The sequence below is a fragment of the Plodia interpunctella genome, chromosome 4, assembly GCF_027563975.2.
Source record: "Plodia interpunctella isolate USDA-ARS_2022_Savannah chromosome 4, ilPloInte3.2, whole genome shotgun sequence".
Taxonomy (NCBI): domain Eukaryota; kingdom Metazoa; phylum Arthropoda; class Insecta; order Lepidoptera; family Pyralidae; genus Plodia; species Plodia interpunctella.
The window spans coordinates 5,219,788-5,238,350 of record NC_071297.1 but is presented as its reverse complement, the minus strand read 5'-3'; the positions used below and the strand labels follow the sequence as shown (position 1 = coordinate 5,238,350).

Below are 18,563 nucleotides of genomic sequence, written 5' to 3'. Positions count from 1 at the left end.
TTTCCTAAGTACTCACAACAAAACTTTTCCTGATACTTACGATCTCAGTTGGTTGTAGAAATAATTATTTATTTATTACTCATTTTCGAGCTTTATGGTAATGATGCTTAGGTACCTACTTCAATGGGGTAAACAGTAAAGAAATAATAATTATATAAATTAAAATATATTGTAATCTATAAAGTAAATTGCAAAGAAATATGAAAAGAAAATGAAACATTAAGACAATAAGCAAGAATTATAAATAAATTAACTTTATATCAACATACCCAACATAGCTAGAACTTAATATGTTACGTAGTATTTTGTACTACTAAACATTAAATGTGTACACAATATTTTATTTATTGAAGAACATATCAATAATTAACGACATAAGTATTTAAAGTAATAGCTATCGATCAAAAACACAGTTTGAATGTACCACTAAACAGATGAAAAAGTTATTCAATATTGTAATACCTATTGAAATACAGAGACTCTACAGTATATTTTGTTAGGGTAAGCATATTGTCAATAGATCAGTGACATACCAGGCTGTTGGCAAACAGTCCATGGGTGAAGTTCTTTGGGTGAAAAGTACATGACCATAACACTGTTGGTAAAACATTCCTTAACATAAAGTTATACTGGCAAAACGTTCGTGGATTTTCATCCGACGTTGGACAAATCGTTAATGGGTCAAAGATTTTTTTGGCCAACAGTTCATGGATCAATCGAATGTTGGTGAAACGTTTAAATCACTACGATGCGTTGTTTTCCATAGGAGTTGACATTTTCTTTATTTTTTTTTCAGTGTATTAATTGCAGATTTTATGCGTCGACGCACGTCTGTCGATACCTATGGAAAACATCGAATATCCATACAATTTCAACGTTGTCCGACGTCGGTCGTTAAAACAACGAAGCATTTTTCTAATGGGAGTTCGGTATAAGTAGGCTATGATCTAAGATTTATCGTCCAGCTGATTGTGGATGTAGGAGTTTCTGAAGTCGATTCTGCCAGCGCCGGCGCTGCGTCTCGCTGCAGGGACGAGCGCGCTCCGGGTGCTCGGGGAACGAGGGGGGGAAGTATATTCTGGGGAAGAACCATTGAATATCAAACCAATTACTTCCACTTAAAAAAAGGTATAAGATTATTAATACTTACTTCAATACATATAATAAAATAGTAGAAAAAAAAATGTACATGGAATATATATAAATAAAAACAAAATTAGGCGATACAATCATAGAAACAGAGTAAGAATTTGAAAAAATCTGTATGTACACGCTAATATTTGGATTCGAATGATTTTTTTTTAATTATGTAGCTATTAAGCCTGGGCAACTATAGGCTATAAATAATTTTGAAAACTAGAACACCAGATGGAGAACTATGATGGTCCAGCTAAACTATCGGAAATATAGAAATGACGTCTAAACAAAAATTGTTCGGTCTGATGAGCATTTTCTGATCTGAAACTCTTGATGCAGACCCATGATGGTCCAGCTAAACTATAGGAAATGTACTCGACGCCTTTTTAGGTCTAATGAGCATCTTCTGCATAGTTATCGTTACGCTTTGTCGGTATAGATAAATTTCTCTAATTTTGACTTGACCAAAAATTATTCGGCCACGCGAACGAAGTCGTGGGCATCAGTTAGTAATAAAATATACTATTTATAAATATGTTTTGTTATTATTACTATTATTGCATGCTTAATAGATTTTACGGTTATTCATAAATAATTATCGGTACAAATGCAGCCTAAGTATTTATTAACATTGTTCCAACTTAATTCAATGTAGCCAGTAAAGAAAATAAGTGTTTATCACGGTTAAATACATCAATCCCAACTCGGATAGTCTCACTACCTCGTATAGAAATTTATGACTATGAATATAAATAAAATATAAATATATTAGGACAAATCAGACAGATTGAGTTAGCCCCAAAGTAAGTTCGAGACTTCTGTTATGGGATACTAACTCAACGATACTATATTTTATAACAAATACATATATAGATAAACATCCAAGACCCGGGCCAATCAGAAAAAGATCATTTTCCATCATGACCCGACCGGGGCTCGAACCCGGGACCTCTCGGTTCAGTGGCAAGCACTTTACCACTGCGCCACCGAGGTCGTCAATGAATGACTACTAACTCTTTTGTCGGCGGGTTCGGTAAAACAATGTCAGGGTATAATTGATGGGCGGTTGTCATGCTCTTGCGCACCGAAGCAGAACTCTTTGGCGACTGACCACTACTCATTCCTGCGACTGATCTGCAATATATTACAATAAAATTATATACATTGCATTTCAACGCATAAAAGCGCGTTTCCATTGCTCATTTAGGCTGCGACGTCCTCCGTCATGTTGACATCCGTCGACGGATCAACGCAGAAGAACGTAGAAATTGTATGAGGTACTTCTTACTAAATCCATAAGAAATTGTATGAAGATTCCTAGAGAATATAACGGAGCACGACGGAGCTACAACGTGATGCATCGACGCAACGGAGCGCGATTGAGCAATGGGAACGCACCCTAAACAACGTTTCAACAGTTTACAATACACAGATATATTTTTGTACCAACATTTCTTAAGTGACATGAAAAGCACTAAGTAACATTTCGGATCACAGATTCCCAGCAATTCTAAGCGTCATACAAACTTTAAGGGGAGGACTTGGACAGATATCTCTTTAATTACACGAAACCTACTGAAAAATAAATTTGAAAATTCTTTAGAGTGTAGGGGTACAGATATATACTTAGCCGATTTTCCAGTTTCGACCCCAGCGGTGGGTAAAGGCCTCAACATAGTATCGAAAGCAGAACGTGGCATTCCTATGATACCTAACACAACACCCATGGTACTAAGACTTTCTTCGTCGCCTGCCACAGCCTGATACATGTACTGCAGCCGTGGTGTCATCCTTGAAATAACATTACAAATGCAATTAAATTAACTTTAATTTGAAAATAACTTATTTTAATTACTAACATTACCAATTCCAATTTATATTTATTTTAAAACTAGTATTTTAGTTAAGTTATTCTCTTTTTTAATCATTTTAGGTATTAGCTTTAATGGTGAGTAGTAAAAGAAAATAAATTTGGAGAGTTTATATATAAAACAACGGCATTTTTAAACGCCGCCTATTAGGATCGACAACAAAGCGATCAGCGTGCAATCAGCAGTAAGCGTGCGATATATCTCAGGCAATATAGAGAATGAGAATATAGAGAAAGCACAATCCTAAAATCGGGTCAGTGGATCGGATTGTGCGTCGGAAGGCCTTTAAAAAGACACAAGAAATAAGTAGTTTCAATTTTCTGCCAAAATATTCTAATAATTTAATAGTAATGTATCTAATCATGTTCACGCACTGAGGGAACTTGATGACACCAAGGCCCAAAATACGATAATCAATTTTTCTGTGACAGAAAACTTCATTCATGAGCGGAGACTGCGTGTTCAGCTTCGTGTCTTTGCGCACACAATGACCCAGCAGCACGTCGCGCTCCTCCTTGGCCATATTCGTGATATAGTTGGTCTTCAATGTGTGCTCCACAGAGTTGAATATCTCTGACTTGAACATTCTGTTCATTTCTAGCTCTGCGTGAAGAAAAGTGTAATCAGTAAATTTTAGTCGGCCTGACACCTTTCAGTGGTAGTGATTGGATTAAAATCAATATATGCCACAGGATTTTTATTTTGGTAAAGAAATATCATGTGCATGGATGTGTAGCACAGTATTTGATGATTTATCAGCAAGTACATGAAATTTAGAAAACAACAAATAAAACAATTTAACATTGCCATGAAACAAGAGCATCGCTCCTAAATAGTATGAAACCTCTATAACTATTATTTTTATACAGTCGATTTGAATAACACGTTAAGAACGTAAAATTTTGTTGATGCGCTAGGTCATTTTTAATAAACATTTTTCAACCTCTACTCTATCTACAAATTTAAAAAGGCAAAACGAATATAATGTTATGTATAAGTGTTAAATGCATACCTACCTATTTGATTAAAAGACTTTCTTCCCAAAGCTAGCCAAACAATCTGAACACACATGCGCAGTAATGTTTCGAACAATCGTGCATCTTTGTCTGAGAGGGACCGTCGCTTCTTTTGAGCACCCATGTGGTGAAATTTTCGTGTGTCACTTCCACCTGAAAAATTTACACAATGACACTGAATGTCACACCAATCTTATTTTATCTGTGTTTTAGTACCTATTTCCTATACTAAGGGTTAATTGCACCGTCACAGTTAACGTTGACTTTAACCGGCGAGCACGCCTCTGATGTTTAGTCAAAATGTTGTACTTCAGATTTTTCTGAGCACATTCAAGTTAACGTCAAAGTTGTCGGTGCATCCCATCCTAACTATCCAAATATATATATTGTAAATGCTGACAAAACTAAAAATGAAACTTTGAATTTAAGTAATATCAGTGTACCGATAAGCATTGTACTATATTCCTTAGAGACTAGTAGACGTAAATCGCCTAAATTATCTCTATATTCATTTTCCAACAGTTCGCAGACAGGTGTTCTCACTTTCGTCTCTAGTTCCATTATACGACGGGTCATTTCATCAGCAATCTGAAATTATTTTCTTAATTTGAAAATAAGTCTCTGATTACATACGCACTGCTGACACATAATAACTAGATATACTGTGATTGTGGTTGTGCACCTTACTGGACGCGATAAGCTGATAAAAAAATACATCTCCATTTGGTATATTTGGCCTCGACTGTACATTTCAATTTGACAAAATTTTCCCCATTTTTTGGCACAATATTACACGTATATTAACTTGTCACATGTTCCTTGTCCATGCATAGGATAGTAAAATACATTACTAACCTGTAAGTAATAAGCGCAGTAGAGGATAAGTGCCCTTATAAATCTATCAGTTGTTGAAAGATGTAGCATATTTATAAGGACAGGACTCATTATATTTACTGGAGCCGTGAACAATGCAATATCTTTCACGTCCTGTAAATCAGAAAATTCTTCAGCCATTTGTAATAAAGGTACACGTTTTGTATTTATTAACATTGCATTCGTATCACTCAAATTTTTTTTGGCATACTCAAACAATGTTATACATTCAAAAAAATAAAATCTACATACTCATTACAAGACAAATTTAAAATTCATTTTCTAACATCATTTCGTCATCATCATTAGCTTTAAAAACAGTTACTTTGTAGAAGTTTAACGATACAGTCGAATAAGTTTATAATTTTTATCTATTGCTATTGTTACCTGCACTGTGATAATTTCAGCTTGACCTGGTTTTACTTTTCTTTGATAACGTCGCCTAAAACGAATCTGAAAAATATATATTTTTTGTAGTTACAGCCCCTATTTATTTTCTTACCCAGTCTATGAATTTATATACCAATTTTTAGATACATGTTCTGGCATGATCTGATAAATCACAATCGATAGTTGCTTTTTTACAGAGTAGGTATTAGTATGTATAAATTTTACTTGCTTGTTCTATCAGATCAACATCATCCCTGAATTCCACTGTTCCAGTAGGCGCTTTAGTTGGTATCTGGATGGCCTCCACAGCCATTGGAGGCAGGTCACTGGTCACGACAAATATATCAATTAATTGAATGTGTATTAGTATATTTCAAGACAAGCGTGGTATTCATAGGAAAATCATTGTAAGGCTTGCTTCCATGACAAAGTTTTTTTTTATTATGCTATTAATAACCCTTAGTAGTAACACTTCGTAACAAGATTTTGCACTACCTCCATTTTGTAGCAGGCCAACATATATGGCCGACAGTAAAAAGAGTTTATTTCTACACAATTTCATACAAAAGTACTAATTTATAACGAAGTAGATACCTTACAAACGCCAACTGCTCATTGTTCTCGTCCCATATCCAGTGCCCATCTTCATAAGCACCACCAAATCCTTCCTCATCATCATCATCGGCCATAGTGTTCTGCGTTTACTGTACTCCCTAAGCTTTTACTAAAAATTACAATTAAATACTTATCACAAAATAATCTATTTCCGTATATCAAACTATTAAAAACTTTCGTAGACAGTTGTCAATATGTTACAAATTAATATTTCAACAATGACTTATTTCCTATACTCCATGGTTATTTTTAGGATCTATGGAAGTGGTACTTAATAAACACTATTTACAACAAATAAAAATTTAATATTATTACATACATGGAAGTAGAATTGATTTTTATATCACTGTAGGTAGGTACGTAGGTATATCCTTACATATTATAAAACGAAGTCCTCTACCACATCTGTCTGTTCGCGATAAACTCTAAAAAACTACTGCACGGAATTTCATGCGGTTTTCACAAATAGATGAGTGATTGATGAGGAAGATTTAGGGGTATAATTTATTATGTTTTTAACCGAGCGAAGCCGGGTCTGGCCGCTAGTACTCCTTAGCTGTTATGTAGGTACAAGAGCGCCGCAGAGCACGAGAAGCCTATCTGACAAATGCGAAGCGATAACTATCACTTGAATCATTATGTATTGTGAATTGTTAGCATGCGTTGCTACACGGGTTCCTTTAGCTAGAATAGGACATGAAATAAAAAACAATAGGTATTCATCGAAACATTAAATATAATCTATAAATTAAATTGTAAATTAACTATATATCAAATAAATCTAGTAGGTACTACTCGCTTCGCTTCGAGTTAACTATGACACTAACCGCGCCGAATTGCAGACTACATCACACACTACACTACCAAGGGGCAATGAGCGGCCCAGAACTGCGCGTGCGACGCGGTGCAAGATAGTGGCCAACTCGAAGTGTACGCGTAGTACTTCATTAAAATATTGTTTATAAAATAAAAGTTCAAAGTCAAAATTTGAATTCATATTGAAAAACAAAAAATATAAACCATAGCTTTATAGTCAGTTAGAACAGAGGATACGCCCAATAGGATAGGGTCTTGGAAGTATGGCCAGGGAGATCGAACGAGGTGCGGACCGCGGGCACCTGCCTTATAAATATTTAAATCTATCGTCCAGCTGCTTGTGGGTGCAGCAGTTTCTGAAGCCGGTTCTGCCACCGCCGGCGCTGCGTTTCGCTGCAGAGGCGAATGTGCTCCGGGTTGTCGGGAAACGAAGGAGGGAAGTATATCCTGGGGAATAACCATTCATTCTACAAGGCAATGTCCGACATTTAAAGCCACCACACACAGAAACCGGAGGATCTATTGTGCCAGACGCGATAGCAGGACTACACTTCTTTTATACAAACACAAATGATACAAAATGCACGTTTCTGTCTTCGGTTTCTGTATGTAGATTGCACCTGAAATGAACAAGATTTCGTTGAGTAATGTATTGTTTCTCAAAGTTACACCAAGGAATACTAACTCATGTTCTTCATGTTTCGGTAAATAAATGTGAGGATATAATTGCTTGGCATTTGCTCCCTTGCGCATCGAAGTAGAACTCTTTGACCCCTGACTGCTCATGATATTTGTTGATCTGAAAACATTAAAAACTCATTAACAACATTAACAATAAACATTACATTAAAAAATTTTTCAAGCAATTCTCTCTAATGACAATAAAATCCTTTTACAACATGCATTTATTTTTAGGTTTCCAACTATAAACAACAAAAAGCAAAAACAAAAGTCTTAGTCAATCAAAAACTACAAGTTAGGGATTGTATGACAAAGATTTGTTGAGAGAAAGATTGTTGTTAAATTTTGAACTTACACAGAGGCTTTAGATTTTGCAGTTTCGGAAGCCACGGGTATAGGTCTCAACATGGTATCAAAACCTCCCCTTGGCATCCCAATGATGCCTAGCACTACACCCATGTTGCAAAGGTTTTCTTCATCGCCTACTATAGCCTGATACATGTAATCAAGCCGTGGCGTCATCCTTGAATTTAATAAGTTGGCTATAATTTAGTTTGAAATTTTGTAACTTCTATACTAAACTATACTTTGTGATATTATATTGTAATCAATCGACATTAAAATAATCAATATAAATAACATATTAAAAATAAAACTGTAAAAATAAGAACATAATTCTTCGGGCATAAATATACATATACCTACTACGTACCTATTCTGCCTATATACCGTGATAATGATACTTGTACATGCTAATTTGTCAAATTAAAACGAATTCACGTGAAATACCGACGCTTTCACTAATTACCAAATATTAGGTCCTTACATGAAATTGGCGTTTTGTTGTACTGACCACTTTAATCACAAATTTCTCCTCTTTGGTTAGGACTTCCAAATTCAAATTTATATAGCTATTTACACATGTATTCGTGTTTCGTTAACCGTCATTTGTTTTTTTTCTTATGATTTTTCTGTTTGCGTCACTCAGTTTACAAAATGGAAAATTTGAAATATCGCGTTATTTACGAGTATGAGTTCCACCGTGGCACCAGTGCTGCGGAAACGGCCCGAAGGGTTAATGATGTGTATGGCGGTCGTGTCGCAAATGAAAACACAGTGCTTTTTTGGTTCCAACGTTTTCGTTCTGGAAATTTCGACCTGCAGAACAAGCCCCGTGGACGGCCGGAGACCCTAATTGATAATGAAAATTTTAAGTCTATTATGGAAGCGGATCTATCGCAAACCACGTCTGAGTTAGCTTCAGGTTTTGGTGTTAGTGATAAAACTATTTTAATTCACTTCAAGCAAATTGGGGAGATTAAGAAACTTGATAGGTGGGTACCTCACGAATTAAGTGAAGCAAACCGGCAAACGCGTGTCGACTGCTGCGATACATTACTTAACCGGTACAATAATGAAGGGTTTTTAAATCAAATCATTACCCGTGTTGAAAAGTGATTCTCTAGGATAATCGGAAACGCTCATCGTAATGGCTGGACCCTGGCCAGCCAGCCAAATCCTCCAAAAAGCGAAAATTGACCCAAAAAAAGTTCTAATGAATAAAGACTAGTGCCGGTGTCGTTCATTATAGTTTTCTCAAATCTGGCCAGACGATTACGACAGACGTATTTTGTCAGCGATTGCAAACTATGATGGAAAAGCTAGCTGCTAAACAACCGAGGCTGGTCACTGCTTAGCTATAGCTCCACGCCACTGCTGCACGACAACATTAGACCACACACAGGACAACAGACGACTACCAAATTAAAGGAGCTTCGATTTGAATATCTAAGATATCCACCGTACTCCCCGGACCTTGCTCCAACAGGGAAAAAATTCAACTCCGATAGGGCAGTCCAAACCGCCTTCAAAGATTTTATTGATTAAAGAGAAATAACGTAGCGGATTAGTAAAGGGGTCAATGAACTACCTATGAGATTGCAAAAGTGCATAGATAATAATGGTTCTTACTTTGATTAAATAAATATATTATATTAAAAAATATTCGACTTTTTGTTTCTCCTATACCAAACGCCAATTTCATATGTAAGGACCTAATATACTCGTAAGTAGGTAGTTAGTTATCTCCAAGTTGCTTACTAACGTTTATATACTCATATATTCATGGAGGATTCAAGTTAAGCATTCACTCACTGTGGAAACTTGATAACACCGAGGCCCATAATACGATAATCAATTTGTCTATGACAGAAAACTTCATTCATGAGTGGAGACCTCGTATTCAGCTTCTTGTCGTGGCGCACACAGTGACCCAGGAGCACAGCGCGCTCCTCTTTCGCCATCTTACTGATGTAGTCAGTCTTCAATGTGTGCTCCACGGAATTGAATATCTCTGATTTGAACATTCTGTTCATTTCTAGTTCTGTGGAAACAATTTTAAATTGAAACTTAAAATTGTTTAATTGAAAAACATTATCGAAACCTTATTCACCACATTATCTCTCTTTTGTCTGATCGATTTCCCGTTTGCTACTTCTGGCTCAAAGCTTCGTAGCCCAGGGTCTGCTCTCCTGTGGTTTTTTCTCCATATCGCACGGTCTTCGTGTATTATTTACGTAAGGCGTGGCCTAAAGATATAATAAAACTATTTTCAATGACATACCTATTTGATTAAAAGACTTTCTTCCCAATGCTAACCAAACAATCTGAACACACATGCGTAGTAGCGTTTCGAACAGTCGCGCATCTTTGTCAGAGAGTGACCGTCGTTTCTTCTGAGAGCCCATATGGTGAAATTTTTTTGTGTCAGCGCCGCCTATTAAAATTTACTTATGAAATTATTAGACACCACCAATGTTGCATCATAAGTATCCTGAGATAAAATATATGGAAGAAGAAATGGAAGACCTCCTTCATTAACCACAAGGTCAAATTTCTTAAATGCTTGGTGATGACAGAAATCCTGCTGTAGCGAACTGTTTGGGATAATAATGACAGTCACAGTAACAAAATATGCGCTAAACAAAGAAAGTAGTTAAATATGATTGTACCAATAAGCATTGTACTATATTCCTTAGCGACTAGTAGACGTAAATCTCCTAAATTATCTCTAAATTCGTTCTCCACCAGTTCGCAGACAGGTGTTCGCACTTTTGTATCTAATTCCAGTATACGACGGGTCATTTCATCAGCAACCTGAAATCATTTCATCCTTATTAATTTCATTTCAATAATGTCAAAACTTTTCTTTATTTTTTTTTTCGTTTTCAGATACACACTCATTTGTACAGACATCAAACTAACTACACACTACAATACAAACTACTTACCCACCAATCATCAAGAGGACGCTTTAAATTATGAGTCAATATTTTAAAGATTACCCTATTTTAATGAAGTACTTCACTAACCTGTAAGTAATACGCGCAGTAGAGGATAAGTGCCCTAATAAATCTTTCAGTTGTGGGAAGATGTAGCATATTTATAAGAATAGGGCTCATTATATTCACTGGAGCCGTGAATAATGCAATATCTTTCACGTCCTGGAAATCAGAATGTTATTTAGCCGTAAGCAACATGCCTTCATAAATTGTAATATTAGGTAAGAACTGATTTGGATTTCAAAGGAACGCTTTGTTCATTTTTGTAGCGAACGAAATTTTTGCTTTTGTACAAAAACAATATAAAAACTTTACACCTTTTAGACCCTTTTTTACCTGCACTGTGATAATTTCAGCTTGACCTGGTTTAATTTTTCGTTGATATCTTCGCCTAAATCGAATCTGGAAATAAATCAAATAAAATATAATAGTTATGACACCGACGACAATTCTACATCTTCATAATTCTGTCCAAGGAGGAAGGATTCTGTCCGTAACTTTCATTTATTTAGTTAACCTTAAATATAATATACTAACATCTCTACTACCTAAGTAGTCATTAACCTCATTCTAGTCTCCTAACTCTTACAAGTTATGTCCTGTCTGAAAGAAAACCTAAAATTGCAATTCGAAAAATGTTGCAATAGTACTATTTTGTAATTGTGTAGTTAGGTACTAACCTAACTATATTACTCACCTGTTCTATCAGATCAACATCATCCCTGAATTCCACTGTTCCAGTCGGCGCTTTAGTTGGTATCTGGATAGTCTCCACAGCTACTGGAGGCAAGTCACTGGTCAACAAATTGATTAAATAACTACGTAGATAAAGAATAAAACAAAAGTGTAAAATGCCAGTTATGTTTTCGAAAGGTGAAGCGAAAAGGAAACCTTGTTGGTCCAGTGGTTAAGACCTGTGATGAAAGGTCCCAGGTTCGAATCCTACTCGTGCCACAAACTCGTTTGTATAGTTCACCACTAACTTGCGGTTAAGGAAAATAGATAGAATTTGATAGTTCACAAGTACGTATGCAGCTACTAGCCACCAGATGTCTGGCACCAGATCAGTTTCAAACCTTTGCCCAACAGTAGGACGAACAGCTTGGGTAAAAAAAACGTTACTACCTAATAAACGCAAGTTGTTCGATGTTCTCGTCCCATATCCAGTGGCCGTCCTCGTAAGCGCCACCGAATCCTTCCTCATCATCATCGTCGGCCATTCTCTTTTCTGTAAACTGTACTTGCTGTTATTTTTATTGTATGCAAAAACAATATCGCAAAATAAACTTACAAAAATAAACTATTTAAAAACTTCAACAAAGTGTCAAGTGTCATGTTGCCATGTATCGATTATTTTTTCGTCTGAATTTTGAGTGTTTACAATTTTACCTACATGGTTATTTTTGATAGTACTTACCTATTTTTAGACCAAGAATTTTGTATTACAAGTATTTTGTATTAGTTATTTATTTTATTTTTTTCAAAACGGTCTTATGTCTCTACTAAACCTAGTTTTCATCGCGGGAAACTAATATCAATGCATGGTTCTGCATTGATACTACTATCCCTCGATGAAAATGTTGGTTGTATGGTCATACAACCACAATTTTCTTCATTCAGGTTGAAACTGTAGGTAAAAGCACAGATTACATAATACTTCCAGTAGTAGAAGGCACAAACTAAGGAGCAAGCCGCAAGCTGGAGCCATAAATTGTCTTTTATTTCAATATTAAATAATAATTCACGGACAGTTATAAGTTGTGAATCAGAATTTCCATCGAGCGTGTTTGTAAGTTTGTCAGAATTTACGATGTCAGTAGTAAGTTGCTCTCGACGCCACTGAATATAAAGTTATGTTAATGCCACTAGTGCACCCAACTCCAAACCTTAAAACTTGTAAAATGTTTCAACTTATTCCCAATTCGGGATGGACTCCCTTGCATGAATACAGATATGAAAGGACATGTAGTTTTAATGGCGTCATATAAAACTTAAACCAGATCTGAAATAAAATTTAGACTTTTTATACTCCAATGCCTCCGATGTCATTCATCGCCTCATCATCATCACCAGACATTTTCGGCTCACTATCACTACTACCTGAACACAGGCCATATGGGAAACGTAATAAAAAATTTCGCGGAAAGGAAGAACGGAAGAAAATAGTTTTCAACCAATGAATAAAATTTGCAGAGCATTTTTTGTGTAATTATCTAGCAAATTTATTCATTATCAAATACTCTGGACTGTTAAAATATGAAAAAATAATTCAATTGAAACTCATTTAGAGTTGAGTAAACTGTGAAGAAATTTGAACAAATATGTCATTCGTGTTAATTCAATGAATTTGAGTTCACAGACGATTGGACACGTGAGGGCGAGGCGCTTTGATCGTGTGCGCTCTGCCATGTGATCAAATGGATCTCATCCAAATAAGAAGAACACAAACTTACCAACATATATATGCATCAACGTCAAATTAGACCTTGTTTATAACGTCTCAGCCCTGTTGACAATTATGTTTCGTAACAGTTGCTAAAAAAGAAATTAGGTATTTCCTCGCTATCAGGAGGATTCTCTTAGTCCCGAGGTCTCACAAACATTAGACCTAGCATTTTATCCTAGTACTCGTGAGCACCATATATCAAGCACCATAACCAGCAGCGATCGTTCCGAAATGCTAGTAGTTTGTAGCTTTGGTAAATTGTATTTAATTTAGAATATGACGTGAAAAATTAGGTACCTGTTTAATAAAAAATAAACGACCTTCAAACACATCGCACTACCAAGAAACAAAAGTGGCGACTTTTTACAATTAAAAGAACCATTTTTAAAAAGATTATTTTTGACTTAAATCAGCCCCAATACATACTTGCCGACTTAACCTACTTAGCTATTAATAGATAATACAATCATAATCAATCTTACCAATAAGACATTGTATATACGAGAACCGTATGTAATAATAAAATGGCAAAATTATCCTGTCAAAACTAGATGGAAATAATATATTCTGGGGCTTTCAGTAGGAGTGGGGTCGATTTCTCAAAGAGCTTAATAAATTATTTATCCATTACGTGTAGAGTTATAGTGATATACCCAGTTGGTACCTGCACCTAGTTATTTATCTAAATGTAAAATTTGTGGTTAGTTAAGTGACCAAACATTTTTACATTTCGATAAAAGGACTGACTTGACTTTGATACTTAATTAAAGCTAGGAAACCTGGTATAAGTAGTTATAAGACATAATATCCGCATCTAGAAACTAAACATAGTTCTTTCTTCATGGATCTAGGTAGGTTCACTATCATTTCAGACATAGGAACATTTTACAAGCTTTTTTTATACTTCTTGTTTGCGGAGTATTGCATAGCCATTCAATTTTTAAATTTACAATACACTCAAAATCTATGTCCAAAATGCTCTTTAGTATAAATATTATTTTGATGAGATGGCCATATTATTATTTTTATTTTCAAATCGGTATTGTTTTCCTTTCTGTGACAATGAGCCATATTAATGTACCTACAAGTCAATGAACATAAAAAATAAAATACAACAACAAACAACAATTGAAAAATTAATATGCACCTCCAATTCTTCAGCGTGGTGTGGTTGGTCAGTCTGTTAGCAAATATCGGCAACTGAAAAGCACAAACGCGTCGATGAACCTGTTTCTAACTCACTGACCTGAGCACTGACCAGTTCACAATTTAAAAAAATATATCGAGCCATCCTTTCCTGGCCTGTATTGCCTAACAAACAACAATCAAATATTTACGAGATTTTCAGTCAATATTGTTTCCAAATTTGTTGAATTAAAATAAAATTATTTTAATATCATTCAAATAGGTAGGTGATGAACTGTTAGGTGCTTTTGTAATTATGACTATCTGTGTGAGGATAAATTGCGATTGGTTTGTCATAACTACAACTAATTACAAAGTGGTCAAATAAAATTTAAAAAAAAAAACATTTTTTTTGTCCTATAAGTGAAGTATAGGAGTGATGTATTTTCTCATCTTTCCTATAATGTGGAGTATTGTTGAATAGGTCTTCAAAAATATTACAGATGTGGTCAGTCAAGTTCATCAACCTACGGGTGAGATGGACTTTCTAGATTGGAAACCTATATTGCCATGACAGTTATCAATATTCAATCAATATATATTTTTTTATCATTGCATTAGTCGGATATTATTACCTACTGAAATCGTCTCTCTCTAGATAATAGAATTTAAATTAGTCTGCGCAGAACGGATATAGACATCAACTAATCTAAATTCAATAGATAGAGATACGTTACCTTCCTTTGCTTCTTAAAATAACCTCTGCCACGTTTGTCTGTCTGTTCGCGATAAACTCAAAAATTACTGCACGGATTTTCATGCGGTTTTCACCAATAGATATTGTCTGTAACTAATGCCTGAGGGATATACATATATATCCCTCAGGCATCACTTCCATATATTTTATATTTATATATATATATATATATATATATATATATATATATATATATATATATATATATATATATATATATATATATATACAGACAACTAGAATAGATAGGGATAGACAGACAGCTGGGAGCGACTTTGTTTTATGCTAATGTATCTAATGATGATAATGATTTAAACATTCTAATAATAATATATTATTTTTCTGAGTATAATCTGTAAAAATAACGCAAGCACGTAGATAGCTATTATAGAATAGCTCTATATATGAATATCTGTATACTGTAGCTTAACTAAACTTGGCAATGTCGCGATGTCAATTAGGCATGTCTAACCAAACAGTGTTAGATGTGGCAATTTGGCGTGAACATGTTCTAATACAATCTAAATAGACAAATTCCCATAAGATCCTATTAATTGAGACGTTTCTCGATGTCCCAAAGGAACATCGACAAAGTTAGCTTATGATTGTGTTAAATTTACTTATAACTGTATAGCAGCCGCATGAGCTGTAGTGAAACCATTCTCTAGATGAGAATAAAAAATTCTGAACTTGAACGGGAATCGAACGTTCTCTACGATATCATATTTATAAGGAAATTCATAAAGTATCTACTTGAAAAGATTTTTATGGCTTCACCTGGTATTTACCACTTGGCGTGCAGTGTCGACATTTTGGTAGGCCTTTATTGAAAACTGCATGAAAATAAGTTTCATAAGTAGTAACGTAACATAAATAGTACTACTTTGATAGCGATAGTGTTGCAAAATTTTTGTGCAGTTTATAAAAGAGCCAGAGTAGGAACTAGAGAACAATGTAACAAAACAAGGCATAAGTATATTTTATTATGGAGATTACTAACTTAGTTACTACTATGTTTTTCTTGTATTTTATATCATAATGCTGATGATATATAGGTTCTTCCCCTTTCCCACCGGAATGAAAGGTACCCATGTCCTTACCCGTACTCCACTACATGTACCTACTTATGCGAAATTTAGAAAATTGGTTTAGCAAATAAGGCGTGTTTAGAGATAGCAAACATACCTACTTGCTTTCGCATTTGTAATATTAGTTGCATTTAGTTGGGATAGGTTTGTCCTAGTGCTTTTTCTAATTGGCAACAATCGCAAGATTGTATCAAAGTGCAGTCAATCGGGCGCCTGAGTTGATACAGAAATGAGCACAGCCATTCTGCGGCGAGCACGTACTGGGCTGTAATCCCGGGAGCGGTGTTCAATCTACTCCTCACTCATAAACCGGCTTGCACGTAAACTGAGCTACGTGCTCCTGCAGAGCGTTACACGATGCCTTTGGTTGCATTTATCCTTGCTTACATATGTAATAACGGATAGGGCATCTATTATATCGACTTCTAGCCATTGCATCCACCTACTTACTCTGGTGCCTATGGTAAACTTATTTGCACAAAATACGAGTACAAAGGGTGGACTTTATGCTAAAAGCATTATCTATAGTCAACCATTGGGTCATACAGAGAATGCTGTGTGGGTATTTTTGCGTGTGATGTGGTTCATGTGGTAAAGGGAAGCCCATAACATTAGATCTAAAACGTGCTAATGTATTTTGGATATATGTAAATAATAATTATTTTTGATTCGTTGTTGTATAGAAAGTTACTAAATTTATAGGTCATACCTAACTCAGTGTTCCTGATTTCTGTGGTGTCTACAGAGTTTCAAAGATCATAAACTTTACTAAATTAACAATTTTATGACTTATAGCTTGCCAGACAGACAAATTAAATTTCCTTTCCGAGACTCGTAAAAATGTGAAATTGGCCCCCTTCTTCGTTAACAGCGGAAAACCGTGAACCGCGAGATGAGACGAGATTTAAGGCCACCTTAATTAGAGAAATCTCATTATCCAATTTGCAGACATTTTAGGACCTTCAGCACATAAATTGTATCGGTTTCTATAGCTCCTTTATTTATTTCGCTTAGAGATGGAACAGTTTAGTTTTCTTTACTTCCTTTAGTTTTTATTGTTGTAGAAGGCTAGACAGACATGCCTACTTAATAAAGGTAATTTACCGTTCTTTCAGTATTTAAATATCTGCAAATATGTACCTTAAGGAGACCTTTCTAAGACCCTGTGGTACACGCCACGGGTCTTTCGCATAGTTAATTAATAATTTCTTGGTTTTCGTATAGATACATGTGTGTAGAGAACAAACACGTAGGTGGATATTGCTTCCCCCAATTTTCATAAAGCAGTTAAGCCAGCGCTGAATCACGAATCTTATTAAGCAACTCCTTCCGCTCCATTTCGCTTTTATTTTCAAATTTCCAATCCAACGGATCGGGCGATTGAACTCATAACGAATACCTTTATCTACCTGCTCATGTGTGTTCAATGAAAAATATTCACATTTTGTCTATTGATAGAACTTTTGGTACCATAACATACTGCATACTGTCTACAAGTGTATTATCAAACCACATTATGAAATATAATTTTCTTTATAAGTATATACATTATACATCACCTGCTTCCTATGAAGGTAACTGACGACGTCAGGTAGGAATCCTACTCACTATGTGTGTTCTACTACTTATCAACCACTAATAGTTGGCGGTAGGTCTATCTACTATCTAATCGTAAAATATTTGAGGGAAACAAATCTGCGTGTAATCACACGCGCAAGCCGCGTCTTCAACACAAAATAAGGAGAGAACAGAAAACCAGAAAACAAACTTTGCCAAATAGGTACAATTCCAGCCAGATTACTGTTTTCTAACAATTGGAATATTTGGAATGGAATCTTAGCGTCACATAAATTAAGACCAAGATAATTTAACTAGGTAGTACCTCTCGTATGAGTTCCTCAAGTTTACTACTAGGTAGTCTAACATTATGTCATTGGTTCTCACAGGTTTAATCATAGGAATTATTTAACAACGTGCGTACTATAAAGTACAGCAACGAGTAGCCATTTTTACAGAAAATAATCATACAAGCTACACGGAAAATGAGAAACATTGGATACCTAGAGGAAACTGGTTTGTATACATGAACTACTTCCAACGTCTAGGATTTTTTTATTTTATGACTTATGAATATTCATACCGCGATCGACGCCTCACTTTATTCACTGTAAACAAGAGTACGTGTCGATCCGAACCTGCTTCGTATTACCTACGTATTCCATGTATTTTCCCGAATGATTTGATAATTTACAGCTCTCCCGAGACATAATGCAGGTTCAATCACCGCTGTAAAACAGCGGACTACTTGGACTGTAAAAGTTTTGAAAATAACATTCACTCCAGTGCTCACTAAAATTTAGTTCCAAAACTTTTTAATTAAATTTTATTTCTTGTATTTGTTTTACTT

The 18,563-nt window shown here is 35.2% G+C and overlaps 1 protein-coding gene across 6 annotated transcripts; it reads right to left on the bottom strand.

Annotated features, from left to right (window-relative positions):
* Positions 1 to 327: 327 nt before the first annotated feature.
* Positions 328 to 12,083, bottom strand: LOC128669493 (protein phosphatase 1 regulatory subunit 36-like). Of its 6 annotated transcripts, XR_008404655.1 has the most exons (12): positions 11,866 to 12,083; positions 11,438 to 11,534; positions 11,077 to 11,142; positions 10,771 to 10,902; positions 10,411 to 10,555; positions 10,023 to 10,175; positions 9,554 to 9,782; positions 7,755 to 7,922; positions 7,404 to 7,517; positions 5,882 to 6,011; positions 5,513 to 5,613; positions 5,336 to 5,350 (listed from the first exon to the last, which is right to left on the bottom strand). XR_008404655.1 is itself a non-coding variant. In XM_053744368.1 (11 exons), the coding sequence occupies exons 2-11, from the start codon at positions 5,974 to 5,976 to the stop codon at positions 955 to 957; spliced, it is 1,326 nt and encodes a 441-aa protein (XP_053600343.1). In that variant the 5' UTR covers positions 5,977 to 6,011; positions 7,404 to 7,507; the 3' UTR covers positions 328 to 954. The 6 variants fall into 6 exon arrangements, 5 of the variants coding, with proteins under 5 accessions (XP_053600343.1, XP_053600344.1, XP_053600345.1 ...); XM_053744368.1 differs by lacking the exons at positions 7,755 to 7,922; positions 9,554 to 9,782; positions 10,023 to 10,175; ... (3 more) ...; positions 11,438 to 11,534; positions 11,866 to 12,083 and adding exons at positions 328 to 1,078; positions 2,152 to 2,271; positions 2,764 to 2,928; ... (2 more) ...; positions 4,468 to 4,612; positions 4,880 to 5,011 and having other exon boundaries at positions 5,285 to 5,350; positions 5,517 to 5,613; positions 7,404 to 7,507; XM_053744369.1 differs by lacking the exons at positions 5,336 to 5,350; positions 5,513 to 5,613; positions 5,882 to 6,011 and adding an exon at positions 6,621 to 7,165.
* Between the last annotated feature and the right edge of the window lie 6,480 nt (positions 12,084 to 18,563).